General features: G+C 38.5%; 1 protein-coding gene across 4 annotated transcripts in view; it reads left to right on the top strand.

Annotated features, from left to right (window-relative positions):
• The window catches only part of Fstl5 (follistatin like 5), a 654,438-nt gene extending 643,273 nt beyond the window's left edge, over positions 1 to 11,165 (top strand). For all 4 annotated transcript variants that reach the window (XM_031374116.1, XM_031374118.1, XM_031374119.1 and 1 more), the window contains one exon: positions 8,608 to 11,165. In XM_031374116.1, coding sequence (XP_031229976.1) covers positions 8,608 to 9,310 — 703 coding nt within the window. In that variant the 3' untranslated portion in view covers positions 9,311 to 11,165. The remainder of the gene's footprint in view (positions 1 to 8,607) is intronic.
• Positions 11,166 to 20,735: the final 9,570 nt, after the last annotated feature.

A 20,735-nucleotide genomic window follows, 5' to 3' on the forward strand; every position in this document is an offset into this window, starting at 1 on the left:
ATGCCTTCAAATCAGGTGTAAGCTTTAAAGATTTGAGATTTTCCAAGAGACAACCCTGTGGGTTGCCTGGAGAAATTGGTCGAAGACATTCTGGAACCCATTGGGGGGTGGTTGGATGTTCATACCAGCATCCTGAGAACAATCCAAGCACCAAGAAAAATTAACAGCCAAAGCTAGTGGTTTCAAGTCGTCACAAGAAACCCTAGTGGCAATTTGGCAGCACCCAGTGGCCTGCGTGGGAAAGTAACTCACCCTGGATCCAGTGATTTGAGGGCTGCAAAGAGCCTGGTAAGTATTAGGAGCAAGAGTTACCTCCAAGGGAAGGGCACCCAGTGGCAGAAGTCCTAACGCGTATGCCAAGGGGGGGGCTGTATTCCGTAATTTCCAGGGAAGGTTGGCCAGACCTTATCTGGAAAGCTGGAAGTCTTCCCCCTGACTGATCCTATTAATTAATATGTTGGTGTCTGTGCGGCTGGTTATGAGCAATCTGGTAGATGAAAAACATAGAACTGAATGGTGCCTGAGTGGGGTACAGCTCACATGGTTAAGAGTTCGTAGTCTAGCGGCGCTTGGCTGTAGGTTTGTTGTGTCCCGTGGTGTCTGGTGTCTCTAGCAAGAAGCGGTGAGCAGTCGCCAGGTGAGCAGTGCTGGTACCGCTCTCTGTGCGGAGCAGCAGCCACGGAGGCAATGATGGGAGCGATCGCAGGGCCGGACGGCCACAGCGGCAGCGGCAGGCAGAGGCGGCAGGCGGAGGCGGTGGTCCCAGCGGCCGCTAGACGCGAACTGCCACGCTCCTGGGTTTCGGCACCAAATGATGGGTTTGGGTCGCAGCGGGCTTGTCTGTAGACACCAGGCCCAGACAGTTCCATGTGTAAGAGTTTTATTTGGGAGGGGGGAGGGGGTAGCGGTGCAGGAAGATAGAGGGGACAGAGAGAGAAGAAAAGAGAGAAAGATGGAATAAAGTACCCACATATATATGTGTGTGTGTGTGTGTGTCTCGTGATGTAGCAGTCCAGGTAAAGGTGGGAGCTGAACCCAATGGATTCTGGGAATATGGTGGCCATTGACCTGGCAACAGGTCTGTGGACCCGCCCATATCTGCTGTAGGTTCTGGATGCTAACAGTCAACATATCAGAATAACAGGAGCATAGAAAAAAGAACAGTATCAAAAATGTATTCTATTTCTTTTAAAAGAAAGGAATATAAAACCAGTGTTAAAGAGGAAATAACAGATGCGTAATCTCTCCTATGAAATTTTAGTAATATTCCAACTAAAGTGAGAAAGAATAGGAGGACTTTATTTTACTTTCAACATTTTCTAGACTGTTTCAAAACCAGAAAACGTCCAAATGCTATCACATGTCAAAGCATCATGTTGCTCAGAATCTGTCTTTGTATTAGTTAGAAAACATTAGTTAATGTGACAATTATAGTTCTTAGTATCAATTTGTCAAAACAGGAACACCTGATACCATATGATTCTTATTCATTTATGTAAAATTCTGATAACAATCTAAATCTGGTGCTTAGGCAGGGACATTATTTATGCTTTTTCTTACATGGGCAAGTCTAAGGTAATAGAAAGCATTAAAAGAAAGGAATTCCCAATTATTGAATGGTCACTCATGTCACTTCCATGTCTTTTGTCCATGAAGAATGTCAGTGGTGAAGACTAGAAGATGTCTTTACAGTGGCAATTTATAGCACTGCCTTGGTTGATATCCTTAGATACCTAGATTTTAATATCTACAACATTCTCTGTTGTTAGAAAAAAATCCCAAATAATACCAGTATCTATTTCTGATGGCAGTATTTGTACAGAATCCAGTTCAACATGGCCCATAGGCCATCTCCTCTGTAAGTACTTTGGGATATGGTTCATGGATAGCCTGGCAATGAAGAGCCATGTGCCATAGTCCTACTTCAGAGATGGGGGAAAAATGATTATTGAAATACAGAAGTCAGATATCATTCTGAGCAACTTAATGAGACACTATACTGAATATAAACAAAAAGTAGAGTGAATCATTTACTCTTTTATTGTGTGAGAAATTTAGAGGCCAGGTAAGGTATAAACAGAACATTCTTCCTATAGCTAAAAGTGAGAAGAGATATGTAGACAGGATTCCAATTATTATTCTGATCTCTCAAGTATGGAACAATATATCTGCATGTGTTAATCTGGTTTTTATTGCCATAACAAAATACCCAAGGCCGTCCAATTTATAAATAAAATGTTTATTTAACACACTGTCTTGGAAGCTGAAAGCTCAACTCTGAGCTTTTCCAATAGTTTATTTTGGGGCGCCCATTTATTTCAATGCAATCCAAGTAGGGAGAAGAATTCAATGTTTAGCACCAAAACAGGAAGCCAAGAACCTTGAAATCACACTATTCTGTCTGAGAACACAGTCCCCAGTCTTTAAGTCTTCAACCCCATATACACTGCAAACTGAGGCCTAAGCTTTCCATCCTGAACACTTAAGGAACAATTGTCATCTGAACCATAGTCATATCATTGGGTGACAAAGAAGAGTGGAACCTGAGGTTTTCTTTGGTTGTACATTGTGGCTTACAGTACTTTGGCACAAATAAAATCATGTATATACACGAAACACTAGAATAGAAGTGAAATCATCTAGCATAACTTGGGAACTTGTGGATGAAGGGTGGAAAGTGAATGATTAGAGAGTATGAGTATGGTAGAAATATGTCAAGCACAATTATGTACTTGCATCTATGAGTCATGAATAATAAGCATATATGTTGAAAATTAAAATAAATATGAAAATAACAAAAAACAATAACAATGGCAGAAAAAACCTCTTTGCCTACTTGGAGAATAGGAAGTAGATACAAAGAGCATAAAATTACAGAGCAAATGTAGTGTGCTCTGCTCCTGCAGGATAATACTCTCCTTAAGCTTGCAATGTTCCTGGTTTTATGTTTGGTAATATAAACATTTCTTCCTTCCTCAAAGTTACCCATAGCAGTGTCCTCTTCCTGCAAATGTGGAAACTAAAATAACTTGTGGAAGAGAGGACTCTGTAGAAGATCATATTTCCTTAGGGACTATTACAGTCAAAATTGTTTCAGGAAACTAATTAATCTAGAAAGGAGGCCCTGCTTCATTGTAGTCAACAGGATTCCAGGACATAGCTCAAGCACAGAAAGAGTCACATAAAGTGGGGACATCTTTTTCTCACCACTTCCAAATAAACTGTACTGAGTAGACACTCTGGAAGAAAAAAAATAAGAAAAAAGAAAAACAGAACACACTACAATAAATCTGACCAACCCATATGGGACTATTCAGGACAAATAATAATTTCCAGTAAAAATATGATATTGAGAGTAAACTTTTAATGATCTTTCCTTCAGGTTTCTATCCTAATATTTTTACAAATGTTTAACAAACCAGCATCTTACATGATTTTATGAAGATAAGCTTGCATGAAAGTTGAGTCTCCTAAGTATTAATCACTGCCTAATGAACAGTCAGAGCCTTCTGAATGCCAAGCTGTTTTATAAAATGAAATTTTATTTAGAAACTTCACTTCCTTACCAATGGTATGAACTGAAGGTACTCTCCAACATCTGCTTTATTGGCTCAGTTGCTCAATCCTAAAGCATGGCATGAGTTTAAGGTGATAACCATTTTATCATCATTGTAGGGTTCCTGAATTTTCAACCAGAACATTTTTTTTAAGTTATGGAAAAGAAGTCAGGGGTTATCTTAGAAAATGTGGGTACATACTTCTCTATCATGGCTGAAATGGTTCAGGTAAATTGTGAGTTTAGCTCATTCCTTCTCATTATCAAGGGCAAGCCATTGCACAAAGGGTCTGGAGGACTTGACATTACTAGAAGAGCTTAAATGCCAAGACTTGGTTGTATTATTGCTTTCATTAAATGAGTGTGATATTGCTTTTCCTCTGAGCTCATGTACAATTTATATCAGAAAAAAATATCTGCCACCCTAATTCATAATTTCATTAATGGTCTAGTTCTCTTCCAACAGATTAATAATCACTATTCATGAATATAAAGACAACATGATTTATTTGACAATGATTAGAGTTGTTTATTAAAACAAAATTAAACATGAATAGCAAAACCTAAAATTCTATATATTTGATTTTGAGTTATGAAAATATATGAATCATTTAGCTTTTGATGAAGTTTTATTTTATATTAGTTAGAAAAGAATTAAAGAGCACAATATACTTCTGTGCTAGATATTATTAAAAATATTGAGGAGTCTGATTAACATATGAATATTCTTTCAGCTGGTACATTTTATCTAGAATGGATATGGAAAGAGCTACTTATTCAAAGACCACAAATAAGGGTTTTAAGGTACATGTAGAATAATGAAAGCAGAAAGAAATCAGAAACGTTGGCTATAATTCAGAAATACACTAGAAGTATTATTTTTAATTATATTACAAGTATACAAGGATAATAATAGTTGCTATTTTGGAAGCAGTAAACAGAATACATAAGCAATAATCACTAGTAAATCTCAATATTTTATTGTTTTAAAATTTCTAGTCTTATTAAAATCGGGAAGACTTGATCTTCAATATAGCTACAATATCTTCTCCAATATATATTTATAAAGATTTTGAAAGCAGTTTCTTTGTATTTAAGTCTTCAATATAAAAATTAAAATTATATGCAATATAAGAAATGTAGAAAGAGTTATAATTTTTTGTATCTCATAGTAAACTTCTATACTAAATTATTTTATCCCATCCATAATCATATATTCTACTGACTTCAGAAATATTTTTACTATAGCAAACCTATGTACTTATTAATATTAATATCTTGTTTTGATATATATGTTTGAGATTATAATAAGATATTTCTGGAATTATTTTGTATCATATGTGGAAATAATTTCTATTCATATAAATAAAATTCCTGTGATTATCACTATATAGAAAATAAAGTACACTGTGATATAATTGCTTATAATTATTTTTAATCCATGTTTTTATTTAAGTGAAATATAATTGCATCATTTCCTTTTTCTCTCCTTTTTCCTACTCATTCAATGTTTGTTTTCCACCTCAATGACTGCTATCAAACTCACACCCTCTTCTTTAACCATTCTTGTCACATATACATATAACACATAAACATAAAAACAACCCACAGGGTTCATTCAGTCTTGCCTGTGTGCATATACTTCCAAGGCTGATAACTTGGTTTTGGATAATCAGTCAGTATGCTTATCCCAGGGGAGGACTTATTCTCTCTTTCTCAATACTTGTTTTTGATTGTAGGTCTAATCTACAGATAGGTACAGTGAGATTTTCCCATCTATGTTAGGATGTCAGCTCATGTTGGAGTGGTTTTCAAGACTTTTTGAGGGATCCATGCTATAGATGTCATGGGTATTACTACTCTATCAAAGCTAGAAGGCTCAATCTCATAGAATATTCTCCAGTCCTCTGGCTCTTAAAATCCTTCTTCCCCTCCTCTGGGATGTTCTTTGGCTCTTAGATGTAAGAACTATAGGGAAACCCTAGAGTCAGTTGTTCTTTGCAATTTTATTAGACATGCCTTTCAGTAATGATATCTTTACATTGCAAAAACAAGTTTACTTGACAAGAGGTGAGATATTTGCTTATCTGTGGGTGTATTTATATCAGTTAAAAATTATACTAGTATAGGAACGTCTTCATGCTCTAAAATCCATGACTTCAGTAACCCACGTATGTTCCTCCTGTGAATTGTGATTTAAGCCCTATATATTTCTGCTGGTTGTCATTAACTATATTAAGTACCAGTATTGCATTTCTGGAGATATCTTGCTATTATGGTTACTGTGTTTCATAAATATCATAACTGAATTGGATTGTTAACTGTTTTCCACCCTTGTTAGCTTGTACATCATTTCCATTTCCTTGAAAGTTACTCATCAGTGAGGGAAATTTTTGGTCAGTAACAGCTTAAATCTTCTGAGTCCAGTTAAATTTTCTGAAGCTTGGTGTCTTCAGAAAAACGGAGTTACTTTCAACATCTGAGAAGCAACCAAGTAATAGCAATAAGTTCAGTTGTTTTAGTGCTTTTAGACTCTCTGGACCAAAAACTTGGAAGGAGGAGGTTTATGCCTGCTACTGGTGTTTTGTTAGATAGCCTATATTTTTTTTGTCATGCGTGTGTGTGTGCGTGTGTGTGTGTGTGTGTGTGTGTGTGTGAAGATGCTCTCCCCTTGAACTTCTTTGATCCTTTCCCTAATTCAGCCATAGGGGTCCCCAACTCCAGTTCAATGGTTGGGTGTAAGTGTCTGTTTCTGTCTTGGTGAGCTGATGGTAATGCTTCTCAGAGGATAACCATGCCAGCCTCTTTTCTATAAGCACATCATAGTAAGCACTCCAGTAATAGTGCCAGGTCTTGGTGCTCCATCCTCCATAAGATGTATCCCAATCTCTTCTCCATTTTTGTTCCTGCACTTCTTTTAGACAGAAACAGTTCTAGGTCAGAAATTTTGACTGTGGGTTAATAACCCTGTCTCTCCTCTTCAGGCCCTGCCTGGAGTTAGACAATTAGAGTTTTCTCTCCCCACTGTTGAGCGCTTTGGTTAAGGTTACCCCAACTGAGTCCTTAGATTCTTTCACCTCCCAAGTCTTTGGTATTTTGTAGATGGTCCTGCCCACCTCCCACCTTCCCACCCTCTGATGATGCTTATCTCCATTCACTCTCCTGGCCCTCCAGGCTTCTCTCGTGTCCCCACCTCATACCTGATCTTTTCCCCTTTTCTCCTCCCCTTTCCCTCTCCCACCCAAATGTCTCCCTCCCTTTGCCTCCCCTGAGTAATTATTTCCATCATCTTTCTAAGTGAACTTGAAGCATCCTCATTTGTGTCTTTCTGCTTGTTACACTTCGTAAAGTCTGTGGATTGTATCCTGGGTATTCTGTACTTTTTGGCAAATATCCACTTATTAGTGAGTACATACCACGTATGTCCTTTCAGGTCTAAGTTACCACACTCAGGATGATATATTCTCATTTCATCCCTTTGCCTGCAAAAATCATGATATCTTTGTTTTTAATAGCTGAATAGTATTATATTGTGTAAATGAACCACAATTTCTGTATCCACTCTTCAGTTGAGGGATATCTAGATTGTTTCCTGCTTTTCACTATTACAAATAAGTCTGTTATGAACATTCATAGCAAACTTATTTGTTTTCTTTCATCTTAATGCAATACAATCTTCTATTTTCTTCACATATTAACAAGAATAGTATTTTTCACCTTTAGTTGATAAGGCTTTTGAACTACCAAAAAGTCATTCTATCAATATTAATAATAATACCAAAAATGAATGCTTACTTTTTAGGCTGTAATTTTAATACTCTCTCTCTTTCTCTGTCTTTTACTTTCTCTCTCTCTGTATGTCTCTGTCTCTCTTTCTCTGTGTTTGTCTCTGTCCCATTATCTCTGTCTCTGTCTCTTTCTGTGTCTCACCATATCTCTCCTATCTCTCTGACCTCCTTCCCTCTTGCATCTCTGGTTTTGAGATAGAGTCTTCATGGATTATCTCAGACTAGCTTAGATGGAGCAATGCTCAAGTCTAGCTATAGGAATGTTGTCATACAGTTGTGAACCACCATATCAGATTCTTTTTCTTTTATTAAATTGATAAAAACATCTATATCAAAATATATGTATAGTTTGTTTAAGAGTGCTTAAAGTTTTCACCTAAATTGATTAACAGTTGAACTAATTTAAACAGAGAAATTCAACTGTCTTTATTTAAAAATACTATTTTTTCTAAATTTCTTCATTGATAAATATGAGAACCAGCACAATGAACTTATGAAATCAAAATGAGCACAATCAAAATATGGTGAGGTGGAAAAATTTAAACAGAAAATGTATAAATAATATAAAAATCAGAAGAGCAGTTTAGGAAGGTAATCACAACATGTAATAATATAATATTATATGCCAGAAGTTAAATTATGCATATATAAAGTAATTCCTCAAAATATTATAATAAAACTGATCTGGTTAGTTATCCAAATAGTAATGCTGGCTATTTAGTTCACAGTCAGAGGAACCTAGGGATGAAGCAGAGTGCTTGCTGGCATCTTTGAGTCATTGAACAAAGTTGTATCATACAAAGAATGCAAATGAAATAAGTAAAGTTATATATACCTTTGTAAATATACAAATTGTCATTTTTCAAACCTGTTATTCTTGCTGGGCTTAGTTCAGTTAACTACTTTACCAGTATCATATTAAGAAATATAAAAGCAAACTTTCATGTTAAAAGGAAAATTGGTTGTTTATACTAATACTATTGCTCTAAGTTATTTTCCTTTCTTCATTAGGATTTATAATTACTTTTTTTGGATGTAAAGAGTGATTATATTATTATTTAGATGTAATACATGATTAAATAACCTATACAAAGCAGCAGAACATGGCACCAGAAAGATTAATTTAACACTAGTATTATAAAGAAAAATTTTACCACCGCCATCAAGGCCCTGGCTTGAGGCAGACCTTGTTTCTATCTGTGAAGTATTTCTTTGTAGAACAACTCTATAGTTTCCTTCCTAACCTTGGTTTTATCTTTTCAGATTTGGATTTATTCTTCATAAAGATGAATCTGCACTACACAAAATTGATCTTGAAACTATGTCCTACATCAAAACAATTAACCTGAAGGACTCAAAGTGCATTCCTCTGTCCTTGGCATACACCCATCTGGGAGGATACTACTTCATTAGCTGCAAGCCTGACATCACCGGAGCCATTCCACCACAGCTTGTGGTAGACAGTGTGACTGACTCTATCATTGGCTTCAATAGTGATGTGACAGGCACTCCGTATGTCTCTCCAGATGGACACTATCTTGTGAGTGTTAATGACGTGAAAGGTCTTGTCAGAGTCCAATATATTACTATCCGAGGAGAAATTCTAGATGCTTTTGACATCCATACCAACCTGCACATATCTGACCTGGCCTTCCAGCCATCCTTCACAGAAGCCCACCAGTACAACATCTATGGCAGCTCAAGCCAACAAACAGATGTACTCTTTGTGGAGCTTTCCTCTGGGAAGGTCAAGATGATCAAAAGCCTCAAAGAACCCCTCAAGACAGAAGACTGGCCTTGGAGCCAGAAAAACAGGCATATCCAAGGCAGTGGCCTGTTTGGACAGTACCTGATGACACCCTCCAAAGATTCTCTCTTCATCCTGGATGGTCGCCTTAATAAGTTAAACTGTGAGATCACAGAGGTTCAGAAAGGAAATACAGTTGTTTGGGTTGGTGATGCCTAAGGAGCCCTATTACCTAATTATAAAGAAGAGTTTTACAGTACATTGCACTTGATCCATTAAATTACAACTTAACTTTTCCAAATTTATATTCTAGTCAAAACCCCCTATGTTTGTTCAAATAAGATAGATTTTTTTTACAATGATATTGGCTGCTTAGAAACATTTCATAAAATATTTAATTAGAAATTACAGCACTTGTAAGAATCAAACATGTAGCTATATTTTAAACCAATGAAAGGAATTTAAAATTCTTTAAAAAAAAAAATACACTGCAGGGAATTTCAGATGACCTAAGCATCATGTCATTCTTTAAGGTATTTTTTTTCCTCTGTCATTTTGCTATGCTTAAATCAGAAATAAAAGGTCGTGTCAAACCTTAAAATTCTTAATTCAAAGTACTCTGTTTAAAAGTACTCTGTCCCGTCCACTGTTTAAAATCTTTTGTGCCTTGAAGGAAATGTCATGGGAGAAAAAAGGAAGGCTAAACTCTGCATATTGGACAACCTCATAGCAATGAATCTACTGTCATTAAGAAATGTTTATATCTTGCGCCAAATCCTGCCTTCAGGCATTTGTTTGACCTTCAATGAAATGTCATGTTAAAAGGCATAATTTGGCCTCGGGCTGTATACAAATGAGAAGCTATCCAACATTCACTGTACTATGTGCATTGTGCTATAGAAAACAGACAGGAAGGGAGACAAATATGTGCAGTAAAAAATGTTTGCAATGTATTGTGTACACATTTTGCTTTCATTCACTAGAGTGCATTCTATCATTGGTGTATGATTATCTGGGAATTGAACTGCTTACAGGAGGCTTCCTTCTTTAGTATCAGGATTCTTTTATGTAGCCTAGTGTTACATAAGTCAGGAACTTTCTCAGTTCTGGAAAAGGAGCATGACTGTGTCTGCACAGGAAGAACCATTTGCAGGGAAATTGACAGTGAGACAAAGCTGGAATTACTTTCTGTAGCGCAGTGGCCTACATCCTCTTCAGACACCATTCACTTGGTTGGTCCAAAGAAGATGAATGGGTTTTACCAGGAAAAAGTAAGATGAGCCCACAGTGGTGGCAAATGGAAAGGGAACTCCGCTGCTTTTGCTATTTAGATGTATCTAGTAAATAAGCCCATCCTTTATCAATGGCCAAGATGACTTCTACTCCTGCATATTCTAAAGCACCTTCTCTTTAACTGTGTGCTCTAGCTGTGACCCAATGGAGTCTCTTGAGATATAGTAGAGAAGTAAACATGACTGCCTTTATCCTTTTTCCTAAAGGAGAAAATAGAAAACCAGTAGAAATAGATTAATACCAATAAGTTTGGTTATTGGGATAGGAGAAAACAATCCAGGTGTAATGGAATAGCATAACATGGTTTGAGAATCTTTTCTACTTATTTTTCTTCTTATTGTTGCTAAAACTGGTAACGAGCGATTGAAGTAATGTCCATTTGCTGAAGGTAATCCAATAAGATCTTTTTTTAAATACAAATTTTATTCAAGTTTAAATTGTGTAAAACTGCATAGAAACTTGGAATTTTATAGTGTGCACTCTCTTTTGTGTATATAGCTCCATGGGCTGTGTGATAATAGATTTCTTCTTAGCTTAAGGAAACATTAAGAGAAATAGATTTAATAAAGAACAGAAATCAGCCTATACGTTTTTACTGATTGCGTCTGTTTTACTCTTTAGTAACTTCCTCCCCTGGGATCATGAATCATGCAGTGTCTTTGTGTTAATAGCTTGGTGTAAGTCTATCCTGTACACATACTTCTTTTAGAAGCTTTTACCATGTGGATGCTGTCTGTTGTCATTGCTTGATAAAAGAATAAACCTCTTATGTTTTATTGCTTGTGTGCTCAGAAATTATTTAGTGTTCATGATATTTTATGCCTCCATAGGCTTCAAAACCAATCTGGTACCCCATGTAATTGTAAAAGTAATGGTGTGACAGGGCATAGAAGAGAAGTGAAGGAAGGACAATCAAAGAAAGTTTCAACTCATCTTTTCATGAAATATCAATCTTCTTACATCTCTATGTCATCTGGAGCCCATCTGAGAAGACTACTCAGACACAGTTTATAGCCAATCAAAAGTCTTTATGCCAACTGACTGGGACTACACTCAGGTGTTGGGGAACCACATGTCTGTAGGCTTGAGTGTTTAAAGCAAGAGGCTCTTAATGACAATAACCACATCCTCTTATCTTGCTCTTGAGCTGCAGGGGCAGTTTTATGCAACAAGAAGTTTACCAGATCACAAGATAAGCCATTAGATTGAGTGGGAGGTTTGCACAAGCAGGGAAAGTAACAGAAGCCCAGTCCCTTTTAACCTCCTTGACTAGAGCTGGAGAAGTCAAATGCTAGTCAAACCTAGAAAGGCCTCAGCAAGTACCAGATATAGAAACCTCTGCATTGTCTTGTCCTGTTCGCCTTCAGCATTCAGTGTTTGTTCCAAAGCCTCTATCCCGTGTTATCTCTTTCTTTAGAATCTCTCATAGCTTAAAAAAAATTACGTCCTATCAGATTCTTAAAAGTAAAATTAAAAGCAATACTTCTCTCCCTGTATGTATAAATGATAGATACACAAATTTGCTGTTATTTTTCATTGTTGAGGAAACCAGCGCCTCAGGTTTGTTAGGCAAACGCTCTTTCTAACTGAGCTGTGCTCCCTGACTGAACAACTTTTTTTTTTTTTTCAAAAAAAAAAAAAAAGGCGGGGGAAACAGAATAGTTAATATCTGGACTTGGGAACTGAGCAAAAAGCTTACATCATATTTATGTTTCTTTCTCCAAAGACAGAGCAGAGATATCTGACCAATCATGAGCATCACTTTGCAGGTAGTGACTAACACTGTATTTCAAGTAGCTATCTCAATAGTTCTATGCAAAAACTGAAGGGGAAGTGAAATCAAGATAATCACTAAAAACCGGCCTCACAAAGAGTTTGCAGCATCAGAGAGTTGAAGTCAGGAGAAGAAAACAACAGATTTAGAGCTGTGAAAGGGAAGGATATGAACAACAGAGGGAAGGGGGCACTTAACATGTGAAGGCCCCCACTAAAGCCAGATGCAAGAAGTTGACAATCATTGGGAAGGCAACTTAGCTGTATTAAAAGGGGGGAGTGGCTTATTGTCAGATTCTAAGACATGGCACAGAACGAAAGCCCTATAAAGACTGGACCACAGTAGCGGCTCAGCAGTATGTTCAGGGCTGGCTTATAGTTATGTTTGTAAAGGACTTGCCACACAGACTCTCCAAGTATCCTACTGCCCTCCAAGACAGTTATTTCTCAAATTTGTGTGGATTGATGGTTAATGGGGAATGAGAGCTTAGTTTGACCTCTGGCCTCTATGTATAGTGGCTTCCACATACATGTACACACACACACACACACACACACACACACACATACACACACACACACACACACCACAATAATATTGTGTAAACATAAAGAAATCCTAGTGATAGCAGCACTCAACAGAGTCTGAAGGAAAGGCCACTCAGAGGCCACCCCAGCAGAGTCTGAAGGAAAGGCCACTCAGAGGCCACCCCAGAGTCTGAAGGAAAGGCCATTCAGAGGCCACCCTAGCAGAATCTGAAGGAAAGGCCACTCAGAGACCACCCCAGCTAGGGCTCCATCCCATCTGCCAACACTAAAACCTGACACTACTGCTGATGCCAAGAAATGCTTGCTGACAGGAGCCTAGTATGGCTGTTCTCTGAGAAGTTCTACCAGAACTTGACCAATACAGATACAGATACTCACAGACAACCATCAGACTGAGACCTGGGAACAAAATGGAAGAGCTAGGAGAAGGACTGAAGGAGATGAAGGGGTTTGCAATCCCATAGGAAGAACAATATCAACTAACTGGACTGCACAGAGGCTAAACAACAAAAGGGGATACATGGAGAGATCCATGGCTCCAGATACATATGTAGCAGAGAATAGCCTTATCTGGCATCAATGGGAGGGGAGGCCCTTGGTCCTGTGGAGTCTTGATGCCTCAGCATAGGGGGATGCTAGAGCAGTGAGGTGGGAGTGGGTGAGGAAGTAGAAAAGCAAACTCAGAGAGGCAAAGAGGAGGAGGAAGAGGGTGAATGAGATGGAGATTTTGTGGAGGAAAAACTGAGAATGGGGTATCATTTTAAATGTAAACAAATAAAATTATTAATCAAAAAGAAAGAGAAACCCTTATATTTTAACAGAGTAAAAATGTGATTGAAAAAAGAAATGAAAGTTACTAATTAGCTTAGAAATTTTAAGGTGGCCAGTTTGGGGTCTTTAGAATATGACAGTGAAACTGAGATACGCACTAATGTAAGCCTTGTTGAGGAGTCATATTTGATGTCAGATTAATAAGCATGGGTCATAAAAAGAGAGCGATGATAGGCTTTTCATGGGTCATCATCAAGATAACCTAGAAAGGTGTGAGGGAGAAGGAGAGTTAGGGAGAAGAATGTGGATTTGAATTAAAAAGAAACTGATGAGAGTACACAATGGTTAAACCAGATATGTGTCAGCATGCACAGCAAATCTGCTACTTCTAAGACTCATACCTATCTAGATAATTACATATGTATGAGGCTGACAAACTGTAAAATCCCAAAATTCAGTTCTGAACTTTATCCCTGGCACGTGTACTTTCAGACATTCTTTGAAGAGTTTTTTCTATGAAATAAGTTAATTCAATTCAATTTTATATTATTCACTAATTACATTTTTACAGAGTGAACAATGTGTTTAATTATATCTGACAAGTTGTATTATTACATAAGTTTTTTAAATAGAAAAGTGTTCAAGTTCATAAATAACTAATATATTAGAGAATGAGATGAAACCTAAAGTCACAGTTTTAAGAGTTCATACAGGTCTAATGTCACAGGTCAGGACAATTTTTTTCCCATAAGACATTAATACAGGAAGACTAAGGAAAGTCGGACTTCCTCAAAGTCTATTTTCATGTTTCTTCCAATCTCAGTATCTTCTGTCAAGCTCAATAGAGAGATAGTCTAAATAGAGAGATTGCTGGAATGCTCAGCTATATGTGAAGTCATGGTGAACCTTCTGCTCTTTTAGGAAAACTAAATACTAAGCACAAGAGTCAGAGGTAGCTACATATGCAGGTGGGGCCATGAGTCCCTCCATGTGTACTCTTTGGTTGGTGGTTGAGACCCTGGGAGCTCCGAGGGTACTGGTTAGTTCATATTGTTGTTCATCCTATGGGGCTGCAAACCCCTTCAGCTCCTTGGGTCCTTTCTCTAGCTCTTTCATTGGGGACCCTGTGCTCAGCCCCAGCTGCATATGTAGCAGAGGATGGCCTATTCGGTCATTAATGGAAGGAGTGGCCCTTGGTTCTGTGAAGGTTCTATGCCCCAGTGTAGGAGGATACCCGGGCCAAGATGCAGGAGAGGGTGGGTTGGTGAGCAGGGGGAAGAGGAGGGAATAGTTTTTATTTTCCAGAGGGGAAACTTGGAAAGGTGATATTATTTGAAATGTAAATAAAGAATATATCTAATAAAAAATAAAGTCAGAGGTAGCAAGTGTTGGAGTTGTTGGCATCACTGAAGGCAGTGAGTGTCCTTGGGAGCTTCTAGCTTTAGCCATCACCTACCAAGTGAACAAGAATCCTTGACTAGAATGTGAAAAAGATTTTTGGATGAACCAGCGTAAAGAAAAGTTAGCAAGTTTATTATTTACACAGACACATCTAAGAAAAGAGTAGGGTAAATGCCTGAAGCATGAGTGTGGGCCATTCCAGAGTGGCACTTAGTGTCTTTCCAATGGCTCTATGGGCTGGAGAGATGGATCAGCTATTAAAGCCTAGGCTCACAACCAAACCTATAATGGCTCTGTGAATGATATCATACTTTCTAGGTTACCTTCCTCAAGGGAAGAAATTTGCAAACAAGTCTGAAAGAGCAAGTGGAGTGGAAAATTTAAGAAAATTAAATGTTAAAAATACATGAGATGGCTTACAGAATTTTCTTTTGTAAATGAAATTGTAAGGTGGTTTTGATGAGGGTGTATTATTTAGAACTAGGGATGAGCACTGAGTGCTAATATGATAAAATTAAAGGTTACAAACTTTTTTGCCCCTACATAAGCACAGTAGATGTGTTTTAATATTCTTATTTGAGATGTCTTCCAGGTAACATTTTTTTCCTGTAGGCTTTAACAACTAAACAAGACAACTAAGGGATGCTCCCACACAGAAAAACTTACCTAGTACTGTGGCTACCTTGAGGTGGGACCCAGAACTCAAGGCTTGTCAGGAATGCAGAGAAGCCTGGAGGATTGGTGTGGATAAAGAGTTAGGAGGGACTGCTTGGTTCCTGGCCACAAGGCAGCCCCTGCCCTCACACAGAAGCCCCTACTCTGTGAGTCCTATAGCATCAGTCAGTCACTCTGTGCCATGAGCCACCTTGTCTCAGTCGAGGCCTAACCTTGTAAATTTCAGATGGCCATCTTTTATAGTTCTCTTCTTGAATGCCTAAGGAGCCCTTAGAGATAAAGGAGGGTTGGGGTGGAAGTTAAATAAGTTTGGGCTCTGGATGACGGTCTAAATAAGAGCTGAGCTGTGGGGATGAGAAGGGTTGGGATGGAACTCTGAGAGGTAAAGCGCTAGAGAGAGACTGAAGAAATGATTGGGAAGGAAGAACAATGTTGGGGAATATTCTTCAGATGGGGGGGCAGGTAAGTTAGGCTGATGGGCAGGAACAAAGGAGATTTTAGTCTCATGGGGAGTAAAGGGGATGGTACTACCTAATTTTCAAAAAAGAATTCTGTCTTCTGGGGCAGAGGTTTCTCTTTAAAAAAAAAAAAATCAATGACAAGTGAGTGGACTTTCAGCCAGCACAAGGAATCCCAGTCATCAGTCACTGGGGTGCCTTGTCCAAGGCACAAGAACCAGTACAAGTACTAGGATCCCAATAATGACACTTGAACAAGAATGCTTTCTTAACATTTCATATTCACATTCAACTAGGATCTGTATCAGTGGTCAAGGCCATAAAATCCACAGCAGGGCTTGATGAGTCTGGAGAAGACAAGGAGGATGAGAATGAGGATTGAGCCTTGATTTTAGGGAGTGGGGAAAGAAACCAGAGGTTTTTTTTAGGGTCCAAATGTGACAGGGCAGCGAGTGAGTTAACAGAAGAAACTAGAAACTAGCTTCTTAGAAATTGGATCAGTTTTATGAGCACAAATCCTGAGCTAGGTCGGGGGCAGGTAGGAACTAATGCTAACCATTGATCGATGCAAAGGATCTGATCACAGTACCCTGGGATTCACTATATCTTAAGGCCGACCACTCATTCAGTAGATAACTCTAGGGAACTTGCAGATCATCAATCCACTTCACAGGAGAGCCAACCAACTTTAAGAAAAGTGAGGCAAGTGAAACACAATAGTACTATCCAAACCTTAGGAAAAGTTATTCAGTACACATCAAAGAGATTTTAGTGTGGGTTCAGTGGTCCACATGTCAGAAGAATGTGTAAATGGTTCAGCAAGTAGAGGATTTATAGGACCAGCTCCAATGGAATAACAATGAAAAGAAGATGAACCCACGTAAAACCTGTCCCAAATCTCGTTTTGAGAGAGTGGACAGGGTTTGGAGTCAGATGAGACACAGATTGGTATAACTGGAAATTTTTGCTTTCCAAGGGAGAGGGTAAACCTGGAAAAAAGACAAATAACATAGAAAACACACAGAACAAATAACACATGACAGCAACAATGAGAGCAGAGAGTGTAAGGAGTGTTCGGGCAGCAGAGGGGCAGCGAGGTTGTGGTGCAGAGAACAAGAGTTCAGAGCAATTAGAACAATGTGGGTCTGTGTGTCATCTGCCACTGGGGTGCAGGGACACCACTAGAAAGACTAAACACAGAGGCACTTAGCTACATTCCTTCCCAGCTGCCACTGGGGTGCCAGCTTGTGGCACATAGACACTCTCTCAGAATAGGAGAAATACAGCCTATGTAACACTGGGTGAGAAACAGCCCGGACCTAGGGTGTGGCTCTCTAACTCACGGACACCTAGATGCTGCTTGGAACTGCAAAAGTTGAGAATGGGGGTCTGAGGGCCTGACATGAGCCAGGGGCAGGAGAGGGAAATTCAGCTTAGCTCAGAGAGTGTCCAGAGAATGGAGGGGCCTTTAGCCAGTACTCCATAGCAATTCTTGAGGAAAGAGACCATCCTTTGCTTGTCCAAACTATTTATTCATGGTAGAAAAGATGCATAAGACTTACTCAGGGTGGACCAGAGATTAAAAACCTTTTATAGGAAGGAATATCCTGGAAGGGAAGGTGATTGGCTAAAGCCTCGGTCAACTAGATACATCTTTAGCATGGAGAATTCTGGGCATTATGCTACCTGACCTGTTGTTATTGTTCTCTTAATGGAGTGTCATTGTCACGTGCTCCAGGAGAGGAATCTGGTCTGGGGGTGATTTAAAGGCCTTTTGTTCTCAAATATGAGAATTGCTGGGGTTTCTTAATAAGTTTGACCTGTCATGACAGTACACAGAACAACTAAACTATAAGCTAGTACTAAGAACATGGTACTGCAAAGACCTAGAGAAGCAAGAGCAGGGAAGCAGTCCAACGCTGCTTCTCTAAGAGCCATCCAAAAGAGGAGCACAGAACAAGACAAAAACATAGTAACAAACTCACAATGTAACTCTGTGCAGAGCTCCCAAAGTGTGCATCAATCAATCACACAGTTGGCAGACCATTCATCCAGACTAAAAGCAAAACCAAATCAGAATCAGGAAACCAGGGTCTCTGCATTTGCTATCCCAACTTAGTGTAGAGGATGAGGAAAGGCTCCTGGCCATGGCCCAAACCTTCCCTAACAAGGCTCCTAAAGGTTTCTCCTATTCATCTCTAAGGTCTGGCCTACCTCCCCAAAGAAGGAAGCTCAGAGGCATATCCTCCTCCTCCTCGTCCTCCTCCTCTTTCTCTTCCTCCTTATCCTCCTCCTCTTCCTCCTCCTCCTCCTCCTCCTCTTCTTCCTCCTCCTCCTCTTCTTTCCCTTCCTCTTCTTCTCCTCCTCCTCCTCCTCCTCCTCCTCCTCCTCTTCTTCCTCCTCCTCCTGTTCTTTCCCTTCCTCTTCTTCTCCTCCTCCTCCTCCTCCTCCTCCTCCTCTTTCCTCCCGCCTCCAAGGGAATTCACAAAGATTTCTCCCCAAGAAGAAGTTCCACTCAGAGGTCTATCCATCTTAATGCCTTCAAATGCCTCAACCAGTCTGATTTGCCTTCTTAACCAGAACTGAATTCAGTGTACAGATATCCCTCTTAAGATTGTTAGAAGAACCTATTCATTTTGGTGTCTGGAAACACAATATTTATTCTGGACTTTTAGGGACTCAGAGGCACTCAGAAACTTTCACCAAGGGTTGCCCCCTCTGCAATTTCTCCATATCCTGAATGGTCCAGAGCTTGGCTGAGGCCAAGGTAACAGGAGAAATCCTGATGGAGGCACCAATGACTTAATCCATATGAGGAAGTCACTGATCACATGTTATTTGTATTGAGTCTTCTATCAAGCCGATTAAAAGTAGATTTATGCCTGGGGAGACTTTTGGTGCCAAGACAAAAATGGTAAGGTTTTAAAAGTAAAACCTTGTGATTACATCATACCTAGTGCAGACTGTGAAGTCTTTACAATGTAACTTCGGATCTTATGAAACAATATACCAAAACAATCTAGAGGAAGAGAACTGTTTTTATACTGCAGGACCTTTTCTCAGTAGAGAAGGAGAGCCCTTTGGTGTAAAGCACTTTGTCAAAAGAAGAGATAAGATATCTGCTTATGGGCAAATGTGGCTCCCAAGGGAGTGCTACAGGGTTAGGGCAATATGACATCTCTTAAGCTATTTCAGTACGATGTTAACTTTACATTACTTATCAGATTTGGTTTTGGCAAAGAAAGTAACTTTGTTTTGGTTCATTGTATGAAGCCCCACCATATACTATGGAGGTATATTATTATATCAACTGAACTAGGTTTTAATTCATACAAATTCAGGAAGGAGAACATAGTTGTTAAATCAGATGATGAAACTTTAATATTTATATGTACATCATTGGTGTTTTGGAATAGCTGTTATTTTAAGAACCATAATATAAATTTACATAATTTGTATTAAGTTATAAGATCTTAGTTTACAGACTGACTTCAGATCTCAGCATTTCATACCTACTTCCTATAAAAGTAAATAAAATTATAAACTAACAGAAACATAAAGTCTCTCTCTTCGTACATGGGAGGAGAGCAATTTAATAGTAAACTATAGCAAAGAAATACATACATATATTCTTATAAATGTATACCTCTATAGTTACTTCCCAGTTATTTTCAAAATGCTAATGCATATTTTATATTGATAATAAACAAATTCAACTCAGAAGAACAATCCAGAAAAATATTCATATCAATACCCTAAAATATTAAAATTCTAATCCCTTAAGTAAGTAATATAAATATAGAAACAAATAGGCATGTACTTTAAAACAAATATTAACAAATGGCATTTTAGAGTAATCACTTTGAGACATGTAAAATGTCCTGAGCTTGGTACTTGCTATAAAAATGGAAACAATAAGCTGCAGATAACAAAGTGTCTCACATTATTCAGAATGCAGAGTAGAATTGTCTCTTTGTGATTGCAAAGAATGTGTCTCCTTCCTCCATACAAAATAGAACTGATTCCACAAAGCCAGAAAACTATCTGAGAGGTTGGCTTGAAAGATCACCAGAAAAGTAATATCCAATGAGGACAACAAAATACACAGGCCTTGAGACAAATGGAAAAAAGGAAATGCTTGTAGGAATTTTGCAACTTTCAGAAGACCGTGGTTGGGCTGGTTCATCCATTTGGAAAGGCTCATGTCTTGGACCTGTGGAATTTGTTTTCACTAAATACACACAGGAAGATCAGAGGCATTCTGAGACTAAGACAACTATCTTTGTTTTATCAAAATGTGTTTAGGAAAATAGGCCTCATAACCTGAACCAGTTCCTCTGTCCAAAGGAGCAACAGTATGCTATTAAAATCTCTGGGGATCCATATGTGCTGTGCCCTGTTTAGTCTAAAGAACATTGATTGCTTGATGTTGTCTATCACCTTTGGCTTTTACATATTTCTGCCTTCTCTAAATACCTTGGGAAACAGACAGGTCTCTCCAACATCAACCTGCTCTGCTAGGGTAATTTGGGAGTCTTAGGACTTGAATTACTTCTATTGCTGTTTTCCATGGCTGTTTCTGGACCCTGGCTTGACCTCTGGTTTGTGGTATTGCTACAGTCACCTACCATCTTCCTCTAAACTGATTGCTACCAAAATTTCAATTTCTTTTGAAGCAAAAAGGCTTTATCTGCTCTTCACTTCATGTGGTTCCTCTCACCATG

Source organism: Mastomys coucha, unplaced genomic scaffold, assembly GCF_008632895.1.
Source record: "Mastomys coucha isolate ucsf_1 unplaced genomic scaffold, UCSF_Mcou_1 pScaffold16, whole genome shotgun sequence".
Classification (NCBI taxonomy): Eukaryota; Metazoa; Chordata; class Mammalia; order Rodentia; family Muridae; genus Mastomys; species Mastomys coucha.